The 24976-nt window shown below is 34.8% G+C and overlaps 1 protein-coding gene across 1 annotated transcript in view; it reads right to left on the reverse strand.

Moving 5' to 3' along the window:
- ZBTB41 (zinc finger and BTB domain containing 41) overlaps positions 1 to 24976 on the reverse strand; it is a 47228-nt gene that overhangs the window by 19536 nt on the left and 2716 nt on the right. Inside the window, exons 3-9 of the mRNA XM_007096104.2 lie at positions 17257 to 17464; positions 16465 to 16534; positions 14243 to 14390; positions 10634 to 10763; positions 6603 to 6698; positions 4833 to 4939; positions 3050 to 3155 (exon numbers count right to left, since the gene is read on the reverse strand). Coding sequence (XP_007096166.1) covers positions 3050 to 3155; positions 4833 to 4939; positions 6603 to 6698; positions 10634 to 10763; positions 14243 to 14390; positions 16465 to 16534; positions 17257 to 17464 — 865 coding nt within the window. The remainder of the gene's footprint in view (positions 1 to 3049; positions 3156 to 4832; positions 4940 to 6602; positions 6699 to 10633; positions 10764 to 14242; positions 14391 to 16464; positions 16535 to 17256; positions 17465 to 24976) is intronic.

Below are 24976 nucleotides of genomic sequence, written 5' to 3' on the forward strand. Positions count from 1 at the left end.
CAGGCTCCAGGCTCTGAGCTGTCAGCACAGAGACCGAGGTAGGGCTCGAACCCATGAACCAATGAGATCATGACCTGAGTTGAAGTCCAACACTCAATCGACTGAGCCACCCAGGTGCCCCTCATTTAAAATTTTCAATGGCTTTTTATCACATAGGAATAAGTATTGGTTCCATAAAATGATATGTAAGGCTCCGTATTCTAGATCCACCATTAGCCAGCCCTCGTAGAAAGTGGAGCCTACAGGTTCTGGTTCCATAATTATCTAGGCCAGCAGACAGGTCCGCAGGCTCTTGTGGCAGGGAGGGAATCCCAAAACTCTTTCATAGGGTTTATAAGATCAAAGTTATTTTCAAAATAATACCTTAACATTTATGTTCCTTTCTCATTATGTAGACATTTACACTAATGACACATACAAAAGAAATGGTGGATAAAAGTGCTGGTACCTCAGTTCCAAACAAGGGAGTGGTACCAAAATGTACTAACAGTCATTGTGCTCTTTACCACCATGCGATCACAGGAAAAAAAAAAAAAAAAAAAAGTGGGAAAGGGGCTAAATTATAATTTTACTAACTTTCAACCTTTCTGAGTGTGGCCTTTTTAATGTTTTTTTGTGATGAAATGGGAAGGACACAAGAAGCACTTCTACGGCATACCAAAGCATAATGGTTGTCTCAAAGCAAAGCACTTGTGAATCCGAGTTGTGAGCTGAAGTAGCCACTTTCTTCATGAAATACCATTTTACTTGAAAGAATGAAAGACAGACCACAGTTACAGACTTGAGTTTTTGCCAGATATTTTCATGAAAATTAAAGGAAGGAAACCTGTCACATCAAGGGAAAAAATGACAATATTTGTCAGCAATGATAAAGTCTGAGCTTTCAAGCTAGTATAAAAATTTTGGAAAACTTGCACCTGCCCTTGTGATCTTGACAGCTTCCCAATACTCCTTTCTGAGAGATTGGAGGCAATATTAACACATGTGATTTGTTGATCCTGTACTGTGAAATGTGCTTACATTTAGAAAATTGCCATAATTTAGTGAACCCATGTTTTCCAAAGGACAAATGTATTACAATTTGTGCGTAGGTACAAAAAAATCATTCAAGTACAAGACCAATAGGCTGAGTGTAACAGAGTACAAAAACTTCATTAATTTTGTTTCAGATTTCACCTTGCAACTACCTTTAAGAAACTACCACTTCCTTAGTTTGGGTATAGCAGCAAAGACTAATATCCACAATTATCTAAGATTACTGCTATCACAGTACCCCACCTTTTACCAACGATGTATAGAGTGAGGCTAGATTTTCTTCATTTACTTCAAACAAAATAACACATGGCAGCAGATACAATACTCCAGCTATATTCTATTAAAGCATTAGAGAGATACACAAAAATGCCAAACATGCCCCTCCTTTAATATTTTTAATTTGTTTTATAAAGTTGCTATTTTTCACAAAATTGCTTTTTATGTGAGCATGTGATGGGTATATTACGATTTTCAAGTGAATTAATGAACAAGGTCTTCATTTTTATCAACTGAATTTCTAATATGATTTGTAGAGTTTACTTAAACAATAATAATTTTTTATATTATTATTTCTATAACAAGAGCTCCTGAGATACTGAATAATTTTTAAGGGTATAAAGGGGTTGAGAAAAAGTTAACAGAATTTCTGAAGCAAGTGAGTATGCAGTTCAGTCTATTTTCTACCTATTCAAACAATATGTTGAAATTCTTATTTTCTTTTCTATACAGAATCATGTATATCTTTCTATCCCAGCCCTTGGCAGCATTCCTATTATCTAATGAATACAAGAATTCAATGACTACCATGAATACATTGATTCAGTGAGTGAATCACTGAACAAAATCAGTGAAAGAAACAATAAACCAGTATATGAAAATGTAAGAAAATGGACAGAAATCAACACTTCCTACTTTTCTTCAAAGTGTTCTGTCACTTACTACATTTAAAGGTACTATATATATTTTGTTGATCACGATCAGTGCTATTAAACTACAACTACAGTTTCTTGGCACCTTAGACCATGTGCATTATTTAGCATTTGTGTCAAACACCTAGTCCAAGAACATGGATTCTCTGAACATAACACACTCAACAACTAATCTCAGTTAACCCTGAATATCTAAATTGCTTAAAAAGCTGGTGTTCTAAAGAAAAAAGGAGACAAGCGAAAAAAGACTTTTAGGAAATAAACTAAGTTACCTGAGAGAAGTGGGCAGGGCGTAGGTAAAATAGATGAAGGGATTTAAGAGTACAGTTATCGTGATGAGCATTGAGTAATGTACAGAATTGTTGAATACATCTGAAACTACTATAATACTGTATGTTAAGTATATTGAAATTTTTTTTAAAAGTTGGTGTTCAGGACAGCACATGCCTCCTTCAAATAAAATACCATTTAATTTAATTTATTTATTTTTAAAATTTCTTTATTTTGAGAGGAGGGGGACAGGTAGAGAGAGAAGGAGAGAAAGAATCCCAAGCAGACTTCACACAGCCAGCACAGAGTCCAACACGGGGCTCAATCCCACGAACCGTGAAATCATGACCTGAGCCAAAACCTAGAGTCGGAAGTTCAACGGACTGAGCCACCCAGGCACCGCCCCCCAAAGAAAATACCATTTTAACTGCTTGGTGTGATTAGAAATCTAAATTCTGACTAGAAACATTTCCAGCAGTAACTCTTTTTAAGTATAGTATATAGGCAGCACATTTCTATTTTTTGCTAAGAGCCACAGCAACCAAAGATAAATGAAATGCCCAAAGAATGCCAAGACTGTACTAGTTATTAACTTCAATATCTACTACCTCCTAGCCTTGAGTCAACTGAAAACAAGTAAACAACAATATTTCCTTCAATTTCTTTGGGTCAACAGAGAAGCTACAGAAGCTAGAAAAAAAGAGCTAGTTAACCTATCCTCAATTAAACAAAATAAACTATGAGACCAGTTATAACTCTCACCCAAACTACACTTATCCAATGCAGTAATTATGAGAAATTGCTTTTTCACTTACTTTTGCCATACTTTCTCTCCCAGGTGTACACTTTTGTAATGAACAGTGAGATGATCCCTACGACCAAAACATTTTCCACATTCTTCACACTGATGAGCCTTCTCACCTTAAAGACCCAAATAGTTTGATTATAATATGCACTTCAGTGTTCCCCCCAAAACAGATGATCAAACAACAGGATAATATGATAGGAAATCAACCAGAAAAGTAAAGCCACCCTTTATTCTGGGCTATCTGCTTTATATTCCTTACTAAAGTACCTTTCTTCAATGAATCTATGCTTTTTTTCACGGATGTGAATCCTTTTCCCGACCTGGAGAAGGAATGAATAGCCTTTTTGCTGAAGACTTCAAATCTTACCTCTCAATGTAACGGAGCAAGATAAATGAAATGACTTCAAAACTCAGGAATTTTTTAGGAATATATAAGTCTAGATGTCAAACACTTCAAATGAAAACACACTGAATCAAGATAAGGCTGTTTTACTGTTTATAAAAAGGACCTGAACATTTTCAGATTTTTGTACTTTTTTAAAAAAATATTTTTCATCTGTGGGGATTTCACACATTTGCAATGAGCTAAAATGCAAATATGAAGGAAAATTCTAGATGAGTCCCATTTCTCATCTCTAATATTCAGTTATAAAGGCTTGCACTTTAAAAATCACTCTTAACTTAATCCAGTATGCAATTAAGGCATGTGATCTCTAGAATTAGGAGTTAGAATCTTCCTCCTAAAAATGAAAATGCATAATTCCAGTGAAAAAGTCATCAAACTGTTAGCATCTCTTAAAAGTTGATAACAGTTGATAACAACTGCAACTTGTAACCTCATTGGGATTGTTTTTTAATTTTTTTTTTTAACGTTTATTTTTGAGACAGAGAGACAGAGCATGAACGGGGGAGGATCAGAGACAGAGGGAGACACAGAATCTGAAACAGGCTCCAGGCTCTGAGCTGTCAGCACAGAACCCGACGCAGGGCTCGAACTCACGAGCAGTAGATCATGACCTGAGCCGAAGTCAGACGTTTAACAGACCGAGCCACCCAGGTGCCCCTGATTGGGATCATTTAAGAAAGTAATTACATGTGTTGCATACTTCATATTTAGATTGTTTAAAATAATAATAAGCACCTGTTCTACTGTGCTTATAGAGATGGCTCTTTCCAATTATTGTACTCACAGAGTTGGCTCTCTTAGCTCTTTCTGAACATCAATCAGAGAAGAAAATATGAAAGAAAGCCCCAGAATATAAAAATTATAAATACAGTATAAAGATCTGAAATTGATCAGGACTATTAAGGTACTCTTTTCCAAAGACAGGGTTTCAAAAATTCACTATTACATTAATGTTAACACCCAATTATAATCATTTCTCTTCAACCATCTGTTTTGCTAACTTCTTTCAAATCCAATAAAAATGAAAAATGTTATCTTGGCATCTCTCTTTATAGAAATGCCAATACCAATTACTGCACATATCCACATAATATGCATTGTGCAAATTTTGAGAACTTGATTAAAACAAATTTCAAAATATAGTCTGTAGGCATAAAAGGCAACCGGATTATTAAAATTGCAGTGAACAAAAACATGTCATAAAATTATGTCCCTTTCAGATGTTTTAAAAGAAAGTTTTCAGAACCAGCATTATTGATGGGGTGACCAGCATATATATTACTAAAACTATTAAAATTATAGCCAACATAAACGTGATGTAGTATGTCCTATTCAGGTGCTTTTTTAAAGGATTTTGTAACCATCATTACAAAATACACCTTACCCGAATGTATTTTTTTGTGCTTTGTAAGGTGGTCATGACGAATAAATGTTTTCCCGCATTCGTCACACTCATATCGTTTATCATCATGATGTACTCGTAAATGAAGTCTATAAAGAAAGAAATTGAAGAGCATAAAAGCTGGTGCCACCAAAGGGAAAATCTTGATTAAGTAAGGGAAATTGGGCTGTTTACTCAGCCACCCTCATACATTATGTGCTCTACATCTAACGTTCCGTCTTTCCCACTCTTTTCACTACCTTACTCCAGGGTTGCTACTCACCTCTTTCACAAAAGCACTTCAAAGTGTGCATATACACTATGTCTGGATGGCATTCCTTCCTGACTTTTTAGAATGTACTAAATGTCTAGGGTTGTTATCTGTCTGCTGGTGGAGTTTCAGAGATAGCAAAAGTAGGAATGAGTCGGAAGGAATTAGACAAATAAGGTAAGTGACTTAAACATATGATACATGTATGGAAACCAATTTGACAATAAATTTCATGAAAAAAAAAAAGAAAAAAACATATGATACAGCAAATAATTAAGAATCCTGTCCTGGATGATGGATACCACTTCTAAATTGATGTATGAGAATTAAGTAAATTTTATAAGTAATCAACTTGCTGACAGTTACATTTGCTACTTTTCTTCACACTAACCAAAGTCCGGTTCGTTTTATAGTCACCCAAAGACAGATTATAAAGGTTTAAACTATTCAAATTCATTTAACTTGAATTATTCGTATCCCCATAATCCTCCATCTATATATACCCTAGTGAAATGAATAGCTTTCCCATTCAAGTTGCCGAAACACGATGTGAGGGCGATCTGGCTGCGACATCTGTCACCCCACTGATCGCCAGGGTTGATTCGGCTGATCTGCCTGGCCAGGCGGGTGTCCCCTTCCTCCCTCACTGCTCCATGTGCGTCTCTCCCGAAGCTGCGCGATCAGTTGAAGAGGACGACCTTCCCCGATAGAGGAGGACCGTTCTTCGGTCAAGGGTATACAAGTAGCTGCACTCCCCTGCTAGAACCTCCAAACAAGCTCTCAAGTTGCCAAAACAGGTGTTGATTCCATAACTATAACCAGCAAAATTGACTGAACTACATCTAAAGGGGGCACATTCTGTTTAAAATGAAAAAGAGGTAAATAATAAATGGAAGTATAAAAATTAAAGCCTTATGATTAAAAATCTTAGGAGCATTAATAAAAATTTAAAATGTACATATATCTCACAGTAGGTAGTCACCTATTATTTATTCAGGAAAAAGCCAACTTTTCACAAACTGCAAATGTGGTCAGGAATTCAGCTATAAAAACAATTATACAGGTTACAAATAATACACAAAAGACTTTCCAAAACTGATAATCCTACAGTTTTCAATTTTGCCATATTTCACACCATTTCTTTGATAGCCAAGAGTGACAAAATGCATTGAGATTAGAACATCAGAGCTTTAATGAATTTAATTCAAAGATTAAGTAATGAAATAAACATTTAAATGACAGCGACTCAGACAGTAAAGCATCTAGCAAACTTGGTGATGAAGAAATTATTTAATATTTTGTACTACAGAATGAAAACAATATTAAAAGCTGTAAGGTAGAGGGAAAAGTTTGTAAGTAGAGTTTTTTGCATAATTTTGTTTACCACGAGTACTAGAAAATGTTTTAATTCACCAATGAACTAATGCAGTGATAAGAAAATAGAGAATTAAAAGAGACATAATTTATCTTACTTAATACAGAGAAAAAATGGCTTGACTTACCTGTATGAACTTCCATGACGAAAACTTTGTCCACAAATACTACAAAGATGAGGTTTTTCTCCACTATGGATTCTCAAATGTTCTTTCAAAGTAGTCCTGTATTTTAAAAATACACATTTATCTTAAGTTTTTTTAATACCAATATTTATATTAAACATAGATTTCTAGAAAGCTTACTAGAAAGGTGTTCAAGCTAAAGATATATGGCAATTCTCCCTTTCTCCAACAGTATTTTTGCTTTTTATTGAATTAGTCTCACGAACACATAATCATGCTTGTTTTGTCTCTCTTCTTTAAAAAAAAAAATTAACTTTGCCTTCCTTTGCCATTGGTTTGCTCAAAGATTTAACTATATAGCTTAAGCAACTTTCAAGAAGTAGAATGGAAAATGCTCAACTGTCACTACTAAATTAAGTAAAACTGATGTGAATTTTAGTGGAGAGAATTTAATAATATAGAAGGAATCCAGTTTATCAGTACTATTCCTTTCAAATTGTGCTCAGTATCTATTAAAAGAATGTTTTAAGCCAAGGAAATCTTCACAGGTGTTTGTGACTTCCAGATGCCAATGTGAAGAAGGGAAATAATATAAAGAAGACAATTATTGCCATTTCTAAAGCCTCCAGCCCTACTGACACGATATGGGTTTGTTAAAATAAAAAACAGAGACCAGCCTTGAAAATTCCCTGAGCAGACAAAACTAGTTTAGTCATAAAAACAAAGCCTAATGTAGCTTATTTTGCAAGGATAACTTGACCTGGCTCATTTGTTAATGCCTCATCTATGCCAGTAGATGGTGCTCTTCTACAAGGCCCAGCAACACTTGACCCCGGGGCTTGCAGGTGTACCCAGCTTTGGGGAAAACATTCCTAAAACTATCCTCGCACCCCTATGTATTAAGTAATTGAAAGTAAAAAGATGGAAGGTTGTTTTAGTTTTTGGTTTGTCTGCTTTTTGTTTTTATAGAAAGACCTTTAAGATAAAAATAATATATAAGGCATAAAATAAAGTATAATTTACCAGTCTATAAATACAAGTTTTCATATAAATATAGCATACTGATTTTCCTATTTTACCATGATATCAGTTTGTTATTTTAAGAAAGTGGCATTTCTAATGTTTTTAAATTATGGAACTTTTATATGCTGAAGGATATAAAATATGAATAGTGTTTAAAGAACAGTATTATTACATCTACATGCAGAGTAAGACATAGAATATTGCTATACCTTAGAATGCCTCCACGTTACTCTGTTCTCTCAGGGATAACCACGTATGTCAACCATTCCCGCTCTTCTTTGTTTTACTACCTAGTAGTATATATCACTAAACAATATACTGTATATTTTTGAAAAACTGAGTAGCAAGTACAAATCTAGTAATATTGCCACTATTAGTTAAAGGGCCCACGAGATAAAATGAATAGGGTCTATGTATCAAAGTCTGGCTGTAGCTTGCTTGAGCACTAGCAAAATCCCTTTCCAGCATGTCAGTGGGTAAAGTCATGAATAAATACCGGAAAACGTAAGGTTCACCACAATCAGGGCATCTGACAATCTAGAGTGGATCAAGTACGAGAAGTCTGACAGAAATACATACAGTCAAAGTAAATAGGCTACTGTATACACTTTGCTTCCAAACTTACTATGAACTATCTCTAATTCCCATGGACAGGTCAAAAAACATTTCTGTGAAATCAAACAAATATCCTCAGTCAAATCAAGCAGCAAGGTGTAAATATAATCATAGGAACTTCACTGGCATACACGTGCCATACAGTGGCAGAGTATAGATAAGAATTTGAATCAGAATCAGGGACAAGGAGATGGGGAGTTGCTACTCAATAGGTATGAAGTTTCAGTTATGCAAGATGAGTAAATTCTAGAGGTCTGCCGCACAACATCGTGCCTACAGTTAACAATACTGTATCATGCACTTAAACACTTATTAAGAGGGTAGATCTCATGTTAAAAGTTCTTACCACATTAAATTAAAAGAAAAATATTTTGGGTTGGACCTGCTCTAGCATTCTGACTCCCAGTTCTTAAAAGAGGAAACATGCTAGCAGGGATCTCAGCAATGACCAGCCCCAACGTGTCATGGGTCACTACTACCACGAGTGTGGGCTAACTACCCATTGCACACACATGTTGCACAACTGACAACTTGGAAACCTCATTCACCATCCTCCTATGAATTCCTGTTGCCTCCCCCCAGTATTAGAATTCCTATTTCCCGTAGCCCTCATCTTCCTCTTCATCAGTTTACCTTCTCATTCTGGTGAAGCATACCTTTTAGTTGCTTCATGAGAAAGAGTACATCAAAGACTACCTTTTTGGTATCGTGAAAAATGTCTTTATGATCCTTAGGTCTGATTGTTAGTTTAACTAAGAACTGAATTCTAAGCTGGAAATACTTTTCTTTCAGAATTTTGAAAGTACAACTGCATCATCTTATTTCTAGTGTTGCCGTTCAGAGAGAGGTCCAAGTACTTCTAATTCATAATTCAGCATATGTAACTTTTTTTCCCTGAAAATTAGAAGCATATAGAAGCTTCTCTTTGTCCCCAGTGTTCTGAAATATCACAGCAATATATCTTGGAGTAGGTTTATTTTCATCTAATGTCCTAAGCATTTGATGAGTAATTTCAGTCTGGCAACTCATGTGCTTCAGTTCTGGGAAATTATTTTGAATTATTCAGTGATGATTTTTTTTTCCCTTGCTATTTTCGCTGTTCGTTCTTTCTTTCTAGACCTCTTGACTGGTTCCCTAATGCTCTAATCCTTATTTTACATTTCTGTATCTTTTTGCTCTACCTTTTGGGAGATTCCCTCAACTTCATTCTTCAATCCTTCCATTAGGCTGTTTATTTTGTCTATCATACTTTGAACGTGATTTGTTATGTGACTCTTTTATATAGCATCCTGTTCTTGTGTAATGGATTCTTTATCTTCAACTTTATCTTCAATGGAATATCCATAACAGTTGTTTATCTTCTTTTTTTTGGAAGTTTTCATCTTTCTGGATAATCTGTTTCCTTCAAGTTTTTTTTTCCCCTTCCTGATTGTGTTGGAATCTAGCTTTTACATTAAAGGTTTTCTTTCTCTGTTTTTTAATTCTTCTATCTGTCCATGATTAAGTGTGGTAGACTAAAAAGTGGATGGGATGGTCAAAGAGCATGAGGGGGCCCTGATGACTTCACAGCAGGTGATCTAGGTGTACTATTTGTTAGGGAATATATTTGCACTTTGGTTGTTCAGATTTTCAGAGAATTGTTTTCTAACTACTGCTGGGGGAATAAAATCTAAAACCCAAGAGGTCAGAAGGGATAAGGCCTGGGGCTCACTGCTTCCAGAATTCAGAAAGCATTCATCATAGGACAACATGGTATAGTCCAGTCCAGCTATCTGCTGAATTGGGAGAGGGGTCGGTGCCCACCGGCAATGACCTGTGTGGGTGTCAGAAGAAAATCCAAAGAATAGAACTTCTAAAGAAGTTTTTACTCCAGTGCTCCTTGTTCTGCCTCCCCTTCACTCTAGTTCCAGAGGCATCTGATACTGCCTACTCCTATTCCTTCTGTGGATTCTCTGATGTAAACTATGTTCTCAATTTCTCCATCACCACCTTGGGATTTGTGTTTCTTAGACCTGCTAAGTCAGTTACCACTGATTCATCTGCTTTCCAGTTTCCAAATCTGTGTTGTTCTTGTCATCTTTCTGTTCTCCCTGTCTCTGTAGCTTACTATCTTTTAAATCAGTCAATCAATAACTTTTAATGTAGTTTTATTAGAGTTCCAGAAAGAAATAAAATGTGACCTGTGTTAAATTCACTATCTAAACCTGAAAATCCTGATTTCATATCATCTTCTATAACATTTTATACAATTTCTTCGCATATCCTTAAATTTCAAATTAAAGCATAAATTCAAATATCTCACATCTGGCATTACCCTAATCCTTCTAAACTATATTTGTTAATTATTTGTATATAACAGTACCAGGGTTTTTCTGGGTGCGTAGATAATTCCTCACCTTTCTCGTACTGATTTTCCACAGATAAAGCAAGTCCATTTTCTCTTTCCACCATGGGTACATTCTATATGGCGTTTCAAATTTCCAGTGTCATTAAACTGGCGACCACATATATCACATGGAAAAGGACCTACAAAGGAAAGAAAGTGTACATTTAAAGTTTAAAGAATCGATACTAAGTTAAACTTAATGGGCATGTTGTCAATGTATACCTACCACTGTAAGTACATATATTATAACACAATAAAGTTATTTATTTATAGTTTTCTCTTCTCTTCTGGACTGTTCATTCCTAGAAGGCAAGTTACAATCACCTCTATATGGTTAGAGCTGAGTTTAGGGTGTGGCATCTAACATAATAAATGTTGAATAGTGTAATGGGTTAATAAATTGAAATGGCCAATTCTTAGTTTGAAATCAGACTAGAATAAAGTAAAAAATGTTATATACCAGATTTCTGGAGAGAAGAGGTACCGAGAAACTCTGGTCGAATAAACAAAGGACTTCAAAGAGTTCATAATCTGGAAATATATTGTCATTCCTCAAAACCACACATTTTTAACGACGTTGCCTAGACTGAAAATACTGTGGACTCTACTGTGAACTCTAATGAGAAATTAATCATGGCAGAACAATGGAAAGAAAATGGCATTTGGACACTGGAATTCAGAAACATCTATAAGCAAAACAGTTCAGTAGCCACAGTAGTTTTGGGGGGAATTTCAACATGTTTTTGAGAGACGACCTCAAAATGTATTAAGTATCTTCAACATATTTTTGTTTCATCTTCCATGAGATCTGAGTCTTTTATTCATTTATTAACTCATTCAACAAGTATTTATTGATTCTTAATTCATATTTAGCACTGGGTTAAGCAAAGCAGTGCTATGGAAAATCTCTGCCTCCTCTTACATCCCTCTTCACCAAAAAAGGCTCCAAGAAAGTGGGGAAAAAAAGATTCAGCATAAACACAAAGATAAAGAAATGAAGTAAGTAAAGTGCTAAGATGAGCAGATTACAGCAAGAGTAAGTTAGGCAGAGAGTGAAATAACTTTATGTGCTACTGAAGGCTCCAGTTGGGGGAAGAAAGAAAGCAGCTTTCTCTTTCATGCTCAGTTACTTATCAGAGTTTTTCAAATGAAATACCTACATTCTTTCCCCTCTATTAGATATCCAGTTTTGCATACAGTTAAACTTACTTGAACTTCTATTTATGAAGCTACGCTGGGAAGTTAGTAAAGCAGATTTTCACTCCAACTCTCTACATAGGATAAAATTAGAAGATTTGACTTTAAAGCCTACTGTAACTTTTACACTTATACATGGAGATACATTAAAAATCCTTCTACCCTGGGGCGCCTGGGTGGCTCACTCGGTTAAGCTTCCAACTCTTTATTTCGGCTCAGGTCATGATCTGGCAGTTCGCGAGACTGAGCTCCATGTCGTGCTCTGTGCTGGCAGGGCAGAGCCTGCTTGGGATTCTCTACCTCCCTGTCTCTCTGTCCCTCTCTTGCTTGCATCTTCTCTCGAAAATAAATAAATAAACATTAAAAAAATTCTCCTGCCCTAACTGTTCAGATTGTATTCCTTAGATATCACCCCCTCTGATTTACAGAATATATAATCCTAATGTAGGCGGTGTGAATATGACCCAGAATAGCCTAAAGCAGTAATACTCATGTGTGTGGTATCTGGACCATCAGCATCAGCATCACCTAGGAACTTGTTAGAAATACAAATTCTTGGGCCACACCTCAGACCTGAACCACTAACCTAACATACAGTGATTCAAGTAAACAGAAACAGAGATGGGATGCAAAAGAATTTGTGTGTGTGTGTATACAAAACATACATATGTCATATATATTTACATATGCAATATATACATGTACATATATAAAACATATGCACACTTGGTTCTAATTCAACCATCTTTTCAAGAATGCTTTCTTTAACAACTCTGTTGTCAGTTCAAGAATCTGCTTGTACACTTTTACTGATAGAAAAATAACTATTGTGCAAGACAACTTACTTCAATGTATAAGTTCCAATACTTTAAAAGATTTCTAAATTGAAACTAAATCTATACCTTAGGATTTCCACTCAATGTTCTTAGAATGCCTATTTATTTACTAAATGATATACTTAACAAAAGCTGAAATAGAAAATCAGGAACAGAAAAAGGAAGTGGAAACAAATATGTTCACCATAAAAATTATTATATTTTGCTATGATGTTTCTATAACATGGGACAAAAAGGGATTACCTATGATTTTCACCTCAAAAAGGAAGAAGCCCACCAATTCCCCAAGAGAAACTCTTTTTCCTGGAACTAATGTATAAAGAAACTTGTCACATGCAACATGCAATCATGAACGTGTCTCCAACTATATTTCTGATAATTATAAAACTTGCTTCATATGATGGTATCTTAGAAATGCCAAGATGAAATCCTATGATAGATCAACTTACTAAGGACAATTCAAAAAAGGACTAAGCTAAAAAATAATCTTCCAGCATACACTAGTCTTACATACAATTATAAAGATTTAAGTGTTCCTTATTGAACAATAAAGTCTCAAAAGTTTTTGAAGATAGGTGCTCTACCTTTCCCAAACAAAATTTCAAAGTCCTTCAAAAGTGTTTCACATGACATAATTTTAAGACCTTATGTCACCATAATTACCCACCTCTTGAGAATGTACTTGTCAATATCTATCTTGAATGCAGTATCCAGAAATGAATTCAGTATTCCAGATGAATTTAAAATCAGTGAGATAATTACCTCCCTGATTCTGAACAATACATTTTTATTAATACAGTTTAAAACTACAGTAGTTTTTGTCAGTCATATGACATTACTGGTTCAGATTGTGCCTAAAAAGCTTCTGCTTTTAAGCCCATCTATAAATAAAGGAGTTTGGATTCTATACCATTTTATAGTTCTGTAATCCCCAATGACCAAAGGTCAGATAATTCCCATGTTTATGACTTTGTATTTACTCTCAATTACTTTTAACTTCATTTATTTTAACCTTTTGTATAGCACAAAGATTTTTTTTTTTTTTAATCTTTATTTTCTGGTGTATTAGCTACACACGCCTATAATTTGGAAGGCAGCCATACTCACCACTACACCACCAATGCTGCACAGCAAACGGCCTCTACTATGGATGACGACAATTCCCTAGCAGTATTGACTGTCATAAATGTACCTAACTGTACTACCATCTGGCACACAGGTTTCCACCTTGGCCGTAAGCATTAGACAGAGGATTCGTCAAATACAATGCTAAATTCCACATATACTAAGTTAATTTTATTCCCTTAAAAAAAGAGTTTTTTCCAACAAAAATGCCTTATTCAAGCACTCAGAGATCTATCCACCAATTAACTATGAATAAATGCTGTTTATGACTACAGACACATCTGCCACCAAAACAAAACATCAACATATTTACTCATCTCTAGGAACAGTAGCAAATCCAGTATTCCTCCCAATTTATCTGACTTCCTTCCCCTAAGTGGTTCAACAGCAGCAGGCTCCTCTAGCATGATGTGATAATCAATAATTACTATGACTGCTTTTAGAAAAAGTAATTTGCTTACCCAGATGGAACTTTTCTTGATGCTTTAACCGTGCAAATCGCGATTTGAAATGTTCTTCGCAATAGGTACACTTAAAAGGTTTATCTTGAGAATGCAGAATCATATGTTCCTCCAAGTGTGGTCTTCGAGTAAAAGATTTCTTACAAATCTAAGAGAAATGTATGCAAAACATAAGGAAACCTGAATTAAAAATAAAATACAAAGCTCATGATGAGAAATAAACTCATGAATTCAAGCAGTTAAAGGAAAATTTCTCCCAACAGAAAAGTTACCCAAAATAGAATCAAATTTTAATTATGCAGAAAAAAGCCTTGGAGGAATTATAGTAAGGAATTCTTTTAAATTCATACTAAAGGTTGCTGAATTTCCACTCCTTACATTTCTAATAGGCTAATTTCTAGGATTACACAGTAACCTTAATACCTTAATTCTAGCCAAGATTTCTAAAATCCATTAAATTTATATTTTTAAATCACTTATATATCATAAATAGGTTTTATTATTGTTGCCATATACGTAATTAGGAATAGGAGCAAGAAACTGCAGAAAAATAATTTTAGAATTTATCTCTTAAAGTAGTCAAAAGGAAGAGATACAGCTTTTTAGAGAAATCTGGCAGACACAAGATTTAAAAAGGGGGAGGTCAATGAAGGTTCATCACTGTAACAGATATACCACTTCAGGGGGATGCTGTTAATGGGGGAGAACAGGCATTTGTGGGGGCAGTGGGGTATGGGAAATCAATATACTTTCCTCTCAATTATATTGTAAAACTTAAACTGCTCTGAAAAATAAAGTCTCAATTTTCTTTTATTAAAAAAAGGCGGGGGCTGTTAACAATGACAACAGTAACAACAACAATAATAATATAGCATGTACTATATACCAGGCACATGCTAAATAATTCATGGTTTATTTTACTTAATTCTCACAATAATCCTACGAGGTAGATATAATTATTATCACCATTTTACAGCTGAGTATAATTAAGCTTATTAAGGAGAAGAAACCAACTTATGTAGACCCAAATAATTAATAACTAACTTCAATTCCTGCAAGCTGAAATCAGAGAGACAGTGAAAATTTTGCTGTATAAATACACTGAAGCCTGAAAATAAGGAAGACAAATGACAGCTTGTGACTCCTTTAAACAATATTTACCTAAATAATGAAAAAGATGTTAGTGAATGTGGTACAACAGGTATCTAAAAATTCTTTGCTACTACTGGAAAAACAGAAACGAATTCCCTTCCCCTTAAATCTGACCTGACTGTAGGGACTTGTTTGACCAACAGAATGTGTTAAAAGTGATGCTCAGTGACTTCTGAGGCCTAGGCCTTAAAAACTCCTATCATTTTCACCTAGGCTTCTTAGAGTTTAGCTGCCATGCTAGAAAAAAGATCAAGTAGCCTCATGAAAAGACCAAAGGGGAAAAGAACCAAGGTCCCCAGCCAACTGTCCTTGCTAAGCTCCTCGCTGTCAGCCAACATCAAGTTCCAGCCATGAGTGGCCCCAAAACACACCAGACCATCTGTGTCAGCTGAAAACGACTGAGTGACTTCAGATGACAACATGTGGAACCGAATTACCTAGCAAAGCTGTCCTCCAAATTTAGATGACTGACCCACAAAATGGTGGAATATAATAAGACAGTTGTTAAAGGCCCCTGAGTTTTGAGACAGATAACTAGAAATGGAGGGAAAATTCTAAACACTTTACACTCCTGTTAGCATAATAATGTCAGTTTATATACACAACATAAGTACACGGTATGGTAGTTTCACTAAAAAACTGGGGCCGCTGGGTGGCTCAGTCGGTTGAGCCGTTTGACTCTTGGTTTTGGCTCAGGTCATGATCTCACAGTTCATGAGTTGGAGCCCTGCACAGGGCTCCGGCTCCATACTGATAGTGCAGAGCCTGCTTGGGATTCTCTCTCCCCTGCTCTCTCTGCCCCTCCCCTGCTCTCTCTCCCTCTGTCTCTCTCTCAAAATAAATAAGAAACAAAAATTTTTTTTAAATAAGAAATAAAAACTAAGATTTCCATCAGGTCCACCATCTAAACACTAACCCTTATGGGTTTAATTTATAAATATTAAGATAACTTTGTGTAAGATTCTAAAAGTGAGATAAGCTAAGTTTATATTTTTTTAATTTCTGATTACTTTCCCCAAAGGTAACATTATATTTATTTTGGTTTTTTACTACAAATTAAAAGGTCTTACATCACATTTCCAACTTTCACTCTTAGTCTTCTTAATGGAGATAAATTCTTGTGCATTTTCAGGATGAAATCTATAAGGAAAAAAAAAGACTGTTAGGAAAAGATTACATTAGTTAAGTCAGTATTCCATATGATCTGTCAACAGTGACTGTAAGAATCAGGCACTGATTTCTTTCATTAAGAGACAGACACATGTAAATACCTTAAGAATATAGGTATCATTAACATTTAATAAATGAATGTATATGCCTAAATTTATGCAGAAATAGTCAAAGACAATGTAATCAAATTTTAAATACATTCAGAAACCTAGCTATTCACAGATAATCTTCAAGGTAATTCACTTGATTTTTTTTAGTCCAAATTTCAGTAAATTTCCTTTCTTAAAGTTAAATATGGAACACTGACTAAACATGCTTTCTCTCACAAATTTTTATACACTAAAGACAAAGTTGAGCATGAGGAATAAGTTTCCTAGGTCTAAAAACATAGATTTTGAAAATATACTTGCCAAAACCCAAAATAAAAAACAGGATGACCAAAATGCTATCTTAAACTTCTATAGTTCTTGTTTCAACATTAAAAAACTTCATCTCAATAGCATCAATAAAAACTATAAACATTTGCTGCTCTTAATATATCTGTAATCAAATATATTTGCAATCAAAAATGTTTGCAAAATACTAAGCAACGAAAGAATTGGAGACAAGCACTCCATAAATGTTTTTAGCTTACTCCATATTTAAATTAGAAGGCACAATAAAGTATATTATGGAAGCAAGATAATACTTGCCTCTTAACATGCTTGGCTAAAGTCTTCTTGCTTGCATGAAGTTTATTACAATAAGGGCACTTGTGCTCCTTCTTATGAAATTCTGTTTCATTACTGTGCTTCTTTCTGTGAACAGTTAGATTAGACTTTGTCGAATAGCGCTGGTGACAAATATCACACTCAAAGGGCTTCTCACCTGTGTGAACACGTGTGTGGCTCTCATATTTCCCTATAAGAAGAGAGAAACTAAAATTAAATTCATTGTATTTGGTACAAAGTGACTGAAATTTGACAGCGCAATAAAATCTCATGACTAGTAACATTTAATACACACACACCCACACACAAGTTTATACCTAAAATACAGTATATATCTCTGATAAACCTCAACACTTATTACTTTGACCTCACTGCCTTCCTTGAAAACTTGAGTCATTAGAAAAAATTGTTCATGTTTACAATTTTTTTAATGCTTATTTATTTTTGAGAGAGAGACACACACACAGTGTGAGCAGGGGAGGGGCAGAGAGAGGGAGACAGAATGCAAAGCAGGCTCCAGGCTCTGAGTTGTCAACACAGAGCCCGATGCCGGGCTGGAACCTGAGATCATGACCTGAGGCAAAGTCAGATGCTCAACTGACTGAGCTACTCAGGTGCCCCTCGTGTTTACACATTTTAAAAAACAAGACTTTGGGTAAATTTGCTTAACATTCTGTTGGCAAATTGTCGGAACTTAAAACTTTAAAATATATAGATATATTTTAAATGTTATTTATTTTGAAAGAGAGGGAGAGTGAGCATGAGCAGGGGAGGGGCAGAGAGAGGGAGAGAGAGAATCCCAAGCAGACTCCACACTGCCAGCGCAGAGCCCAGTGCAGGTCTTGATCTCGTGAACTGTGAGACCATGAACTGAGTCAAAACCAAGAGTCGGACCCTTAACCAACCGAGCCACCCAGGCGCCCCATAAAATATACATATTTTTTTCATTTAAAATTGACCTTCAGCAAAGATCTATTCTTCATTTAACACTTAGTGTTTTTATATTTTACTTTTACTATGTATATCCATGAACTGAAATTTTCAGATTTGATAGTCCTTTTAAAAACATCTTAAAAAGGAAAAATAATATGCTTATGTATCTTATAATATATGATAGTTTTATCTCTCTTCCCACAGAAGGTAATCTGGAAAGGGTATGACAAATCTAGAATTCTCAACAAAACCTATACTTCACTACAACATATTCATATAATATCTCTCCAACTCCTAAGATATTAGAAAACAAGTAAATCACCTGTACTTTGATGCATGTGTAACGCTAAAGTGCTGAAGCCAACGTATATGGGCAGTATCAGGGAAAGCAGGAAAAGGAAAAAATAAACTGGTATCAATGCACAGATACCAGGAATCATACTAACGTGAGATTTGTATTATCTGAATACACACCTAAATTCTGTACAATGTTATAGGTTTCTCCAACAGGGGAAAAAAAAAAAATCAAGAAATTTTAACATAGACTTTCCAGGAGAAAAAGTTACAATAAAAAATGAAATACAAAGATATTTTTTGGCTTAATGTTTATTTATATTCCTACTTAGACTAAAATTTTTTCACATCGTTATTTAGAACAGAAATTTCTAAAGTCCAGAGACGGAACAGCATCACAGGTAAGGGCACAGATCCTGGATACATGTACCTAGATATGAATGCTGGCTCTTTAAATAGCAGACTATGTGACCTTGAACAAATAACGTCTCTATGCCTCAAATCTTGCTCAGCTGAAAAAAATGGAATGAAAGTATTTACCTCAAACGACTGTCACAGGCATAAATGAATACACATTAAAGCACTTCTAACGGTGTCTAAGTTATCAATTAACGTTGGCTATTATTATTCTGTAATAGAAGTTGTGAATGTGCACATCTAGTAGCTTAAAATAGAAATTTCAAGGATTCTTTTGAGCAAAAAGCAATAAAAATAAGAAAAAATACTATTGGTAAGAGAAGCAGTTTTCAATTAAAAGCTAGCTTTGCTTTGTCCTGCAAAATAAATGTGTAAATTTTTCTTCAGGCCAAAGCTAACGTAAAAGTATGGTATTTCAGTCATATACTTAAAAATATTCTATGTAGATCACAGAAATTAGAAAAAACCCAAAATATTCTATGACACTGAGGAAAAAAGATAATCATAATTATTATGTTTTTAAGTTTATTTATTTTTGAGAGAGAGAGCAGAGGAGGGGCAGAGAGAGAGAGGTGGACAGAGGAGCTGAAGTGGGCTCTGTGCTGACAGCAGAGAGCCGGATGCAGGGCTCAAACTCATGAACCGCAAGATCATGACCTGAGCCGAAGGCAGACTTAACAGATTGAGCCACCCAGGCACCCCAATCATAATTATTTTTCTACTTAATAAAATAAATGAGTTCACCAATCTATTATATATATTTATGTACGATTAAGTTTAATAAACACATAGTATATTACCTAAAAATTAATTACATTGCACTTACATAAAAATACCCAGGGAAGGGAACCAAAGTATTTTCCTCGAGGTTGAGAGGGAAGGCTGACAATTATGGGCCAAGAAAAACAAAAGTATGATGAAAAATCCATTAGGTATTTATATATAGACCATATAGATAATGGTTGATGCATTTTTTACATATACATAGTTAGAAAATTTAGTGTTTGGTCATCTGCTAAATTAGCTGTGTGATCTTAATTAGGCTAATATTTAACTTCTGTGTACCTGCGTTTATTAATACTGCATGGGGCTCTGAGAAGTACATGAGTTAATATAGACACAATGCTTAAAACATTCCTGCACATAGTGAGCACTAATAAAAATCAGTCATTTATTACTATTATTATATGGATTACTAGTCACAGTGCAGACATGTAGGTATACCTCAAATATAAATACGGATAGAGCTGACATATGAATATATATTATAACAGATCAAACTGGGGTTTCAGCTCTCTGAGAACACTGGAAGAACTTGACTTTTTCCCCCTGCCATTGTTAAAATGGCCTATCACCTCTGTTCTCTGTCTGCCACCTCTAGGACGTAGTCTCCATTTACACATGCATATACACACTCTACCACGAATACTTCTGCTGTGTTCAAGGGATGAGATTTAATACTGGAATTTATTGGGGGAAATGTTCTTGTGTGCCACAAGGTGAAATCTGAAATGACTTTTGATAAATGTTACAGATAAGTAGGTTTTATAGAACAAGAGTTGAACTATGTTATGGTTTAAGTCAGTGTTTTACAAACTAAAGTTCATTAGTGTTCATGAAATAAATTACTTGAGTTGTGACTAGCAATGGGGAGAAAAAGGAATAGAGTAGAAAATATCAGAGTGTACTAACACTAGTTTTGTGCATTTTTTTTGCTTCAATTTATGTATAAGCACATGTGTAAATATGCATATTGTATAATAATATACGTATCTCTGACCTTGAACTATCCCGAACACAGATTTATATTGTTTTTTTCAGGGTATAATCAGACCATTACTGCTATAATATCTTTGGGAAAATGTCTTCTGAGTTGATCTTATTCTTTTTCTATCATAATATGGCATGCATGATTAGATCCTTAACCTTTATTATACATCAATTAGATAAAAAGTACAGAATCCAAACATTATCAATATGTACTAAAATCCCACAATTTTAATTTTGAAAAGATTGAGGTCATTGCATGGAATTAAAAAGTTTTCCTTGACTATGAAAGTTTTCACATTTCATTTTTATTAAACTTGCTTTTTAAAATTATATAAATGACACATACTTATGGAAAAAATGTAAACAAATCAAGAGTATACTGTGTAATTTTTAAACGATTAATTTAATGATTAAGTTACATGTAGTTGAATATTAAAACCATCAAAATGACAGTTAACTTAAAAATCAAAAGCACCTTTAACTATTAAACTTCCATTTTTCTACAGACCAGTAAGATTTAACCAAGAAAAAAAAAATTTAAACCAAAAGAGCCAAAATTTTAAAAAATTCATTTAAATAAATTCATGAGTCCAAGGAGACCAATGAAAATATATAAACTTGAATGATTCATTATGACATTAAGAATATCTAAAGTGAAAAAACTTTTTTGTTAAGTTATTAATTCAATTTTATGCATATTGGCATTGCAAGGCCAGTTATCTCTATGGATTTGCATTTCTGAACAATAGAAAGACATAACTTCTGAGGAAACACTGACCCCATGAGAGTCAGGTAGATCTCCAGGGGCCAGTGGGGAAAAATTTTAATTAGATATTAAATTGCATATTTAAGAAAATTGGTAGCAGTGTGGGAGGCACTCAGCATAAATATAGTCATCTATATCCACTTCTTTTTTTATGGGGTGGGGAAAATTCAACAATAAATCAAAGTGTGCATTTCAAATAAATTTTCAATAAAACATTGTATTCCTTCAGAGAATAATCTACTATGTCGACCATTCTTGATTACCAAAACACATAACATTAACAAATTTCATCCACAGAAATTTTTCTGAAAGAAAAGACACTTCTAAAGAAATTTTCACATGAAAAACTTGACCTTGTGCTTAAGAATTTATTATTCCCCCATATAGGTCATGCAAAATTACCTTTGTCAGGTTTTGTGAGCAGTTTTTACAAAGAGAAACATCGCCAAATTAGCTCATTATATATCTGATATTGCTAAATCTTCTATTATTCTTTGAATTTATTCATATGGCGTACTCTAAAGAATACATAACTAAGATATTTAACCTTAAAGTATTGTGTCACTGTTATAACTCTTCTCTATTAAGAACAAATTGGAATCTCTGTCAGGATGGTCTAGAGAGTCACATTTTTTAAAAAGCTATAAAACATTTTCTACCTCTAGAAGAGATTGTAAATTTAATCCAAGGAAAGATTTTAGTTCCCACTAGGAACAATAAAAAAGATAAATTATCCAAATTTTCTCTCTCATCCCATCTGTCATCTTTTCCCTATTTTTGCCTTTTCACCCACTAGGTTTTTTCACCCACTTTAACCTTAAGGGGGAAAGGTCAAAGGACTCTTATTTGCATGAGAATAGACTGAGGAAGACAGCTGGTAGCCTAAGGAAAAATATAACTGGATCAGAAGTCCCACTCCAAGCAACTGTTAAATGCATCAGAAAGGATAAAAGATCCAAAGTAATGGAATCAAATTAGTGGACTACATATTGTGGAGCTAATGGTTCCAGCAGGTCCCACAGCTTATTCATTAATTATCATAACCCACTCCAAGACAGCAAAGTCAGAACCCGATAAAGAAGCCCAACTGGCTTCTTCCAAGTCCAAAGTTAAGTCAGACACTCACCTTTCAATTCAGTTCAGCTAAATAGGAGCTTACTGAAAACTTGTTATTTGAAACGACCCTGGGTATCAAGAAAGGGCAATAACCAAAAGATACAAAAATTTCAGGCTTAAAATCTCATGAGAAATAAATAACAACCAAAAATCGAGGTAGACATCTTTAAATCATATGATAGGAATGTGGATGACACCAGGCTTCAACAGTCCTCGAACTGTTTTTTTCTTTTTGTTTTTGTTTTTAAGAATAAACGGGATTTCTGGTGGACATGAGAATGGAGGGAGGACATTTAAGAAACACAAGTCTTCTCCTAATTCACAATTAAATTCTATCCATCACCCAGTCCACTTAATCTATTTTCAGTGCAACTCTCTGATCTACCCTCATCCAACAGCCCATTCTCAACGCTACTCATCTTCCTAGTCCAAGCCCACAATATACTTCTGGTCCTTTCAAATTTCATTCCCTGTACTGAAGCCAGCAAGACCTTCCTAAAACTTCAACAGGCTCTCATTTCCTTTGTCAAAGTTTTTTCAAGTTTCGGTCACTCACTGGATAAAATCTAAACTCTTCTGTTACAGCATAAAAACCATGCAAAATTTAACCTCTGCTTATGTGCCAATCTTCATCTCTTGTCATTTACAATATGCCTCCTCACCCACCGTGAGATCACCCACCCTTCAGCAATTTCCAGAACACAATATACCTCAACGTATTCACATATGTTGGTCCTTCTGCCCTATAAATCCTTCCCTATTCTCTAGTTCTCAGCTCAAATGCCACCTGCTCTATGAAATCTTCCGTTTCCTTTAGTCTTCTGAATTTTTCCTGATGAGATTATCTTCACTACAGTATGACTGTGTTTTTGCATGTATTCATTACTTTAACCTTCTTGAGAACACAGAGTACATCATTTCATAGCTGTTTAGCAGTAGTAGGCACATTAGACATACTCAATAACTATATTAAACTAATGAACAATAAGAGTAGCTAGTATTCCTTGAACACCTAAATTTCACACAGTATTCTGAATGATTCAAGACTATCTCATTTAATCCTCATAATACTCTCCACGAGAAGGTACCATTTGCATTATATTAGCACCATCCCACTCCACTATGAGGAAACAAGAATGCAGACAGGTTAAGTAACTTGCCCAAGACCTGGACTCAAAAGTGCAGGCAGTTTGACAACCATATAACTCCTGCTTTTTTAACTAGTATGACAGAATTTCAATCCCAATCTTTCTCTCTCTCTTAATCTTGGGGGAAGGCAAGCAGCCCCAAGGAGGCTTAAGCAAAAGAGAAGCGTGGATAAAAGAGGAGTATAAGGTCCAATACGTTCAGAAAAGGAGGCTACAAGTAAGTCTACAATGTGACCTATTGATTCTCACAGTTATCTAGGCTGCCCTTGGTAAAAAAAGCTGCAAAACATCCTCCTCTTAGTACATCAGCAACTTAATCCTGAGCAGTGTTTTCCCAAACCGTGTGCAAAGAACTGTAGGGGTTTTTTTTTGTTGTTTGTTTGTTTTTTGGAAATTACAAGAAGTACCACAAAAGTGTCTTACAGTAAAATTTGAGGAAATGCCAGGCTAAATAAAATTACCAGGTTTCTTTACCAGAGAATTTGACGGAGTTAATACTGACCATGAATTATACAATATAGTTTTTTTTCAATCTTACTTGAACATAGAACTCCTCTCTCTTAAAGAATCTCACAGTGCTGTGTTTGAGATGTTAAGTATTGGGCCTACAATGCCATTTGGGAACTGACCCCTGCTTACTCATCTCAAGTCAAATCAGGTCAAATTAAGGCAGAACAGAGGGAGGCATGCACTAAGAATACAAAGTCCAAGAAGTAGAATCCATTGAAAAGATAACATGTTCTTAGTGTCCCAATCAAAAATTATTCTCTTCTCTATACTCCTCATAGCACTTGTTTATAACCCTAAGAGAACATTTATCCAGGCTGAGTTTAGCAAGTTCCTTATATGCCTATGCTCTTCCAATAGAGTTACCCAAGAAAAGTTATTTTATCCACCTTTATACAGAGCCTCAAACACAGTAAAAACAGTAATAAGTAATTATTAAACTGGATTGTCAAAAATATTCTGATTTGGAGATTCAAAGGCATAATAAAAAGCCAAAAAAGGTTACCACTTATGCCACGGTGTGTACTGTCCCATATTTTGAGAGCAAATGATTACTAATACCTTATAAAATCAATTTCCACCTAACCCAATAACATAAGTACTCAAAACTGCAAGATACATGGGGATATACTAAACCGTAGAAGTAATTTTACAAGGTCAAACTGAACTTAAATGTTCCTTTTATCATTGTATGTGGTGGAATATATTTCACAATTTCATAACTAGGATTTATACAGAAATAATTGTTGCA

The sequence above is a fragment of the Panthera tigris genome, chromosome F3, assembly GCF_018350195.1.
Source record: "Panthera tigris isolate Pti1 chromosome F3, P.tigris_Pti1_mat1.1, whole genome shotgun sequence".
Taxonomy (NCBI): domain Eukaryota; kingdom Metazoa; phylum Chordata; class Mammalia; order Carnivora; family Felidae; genus Panthera; species Panthera tigris.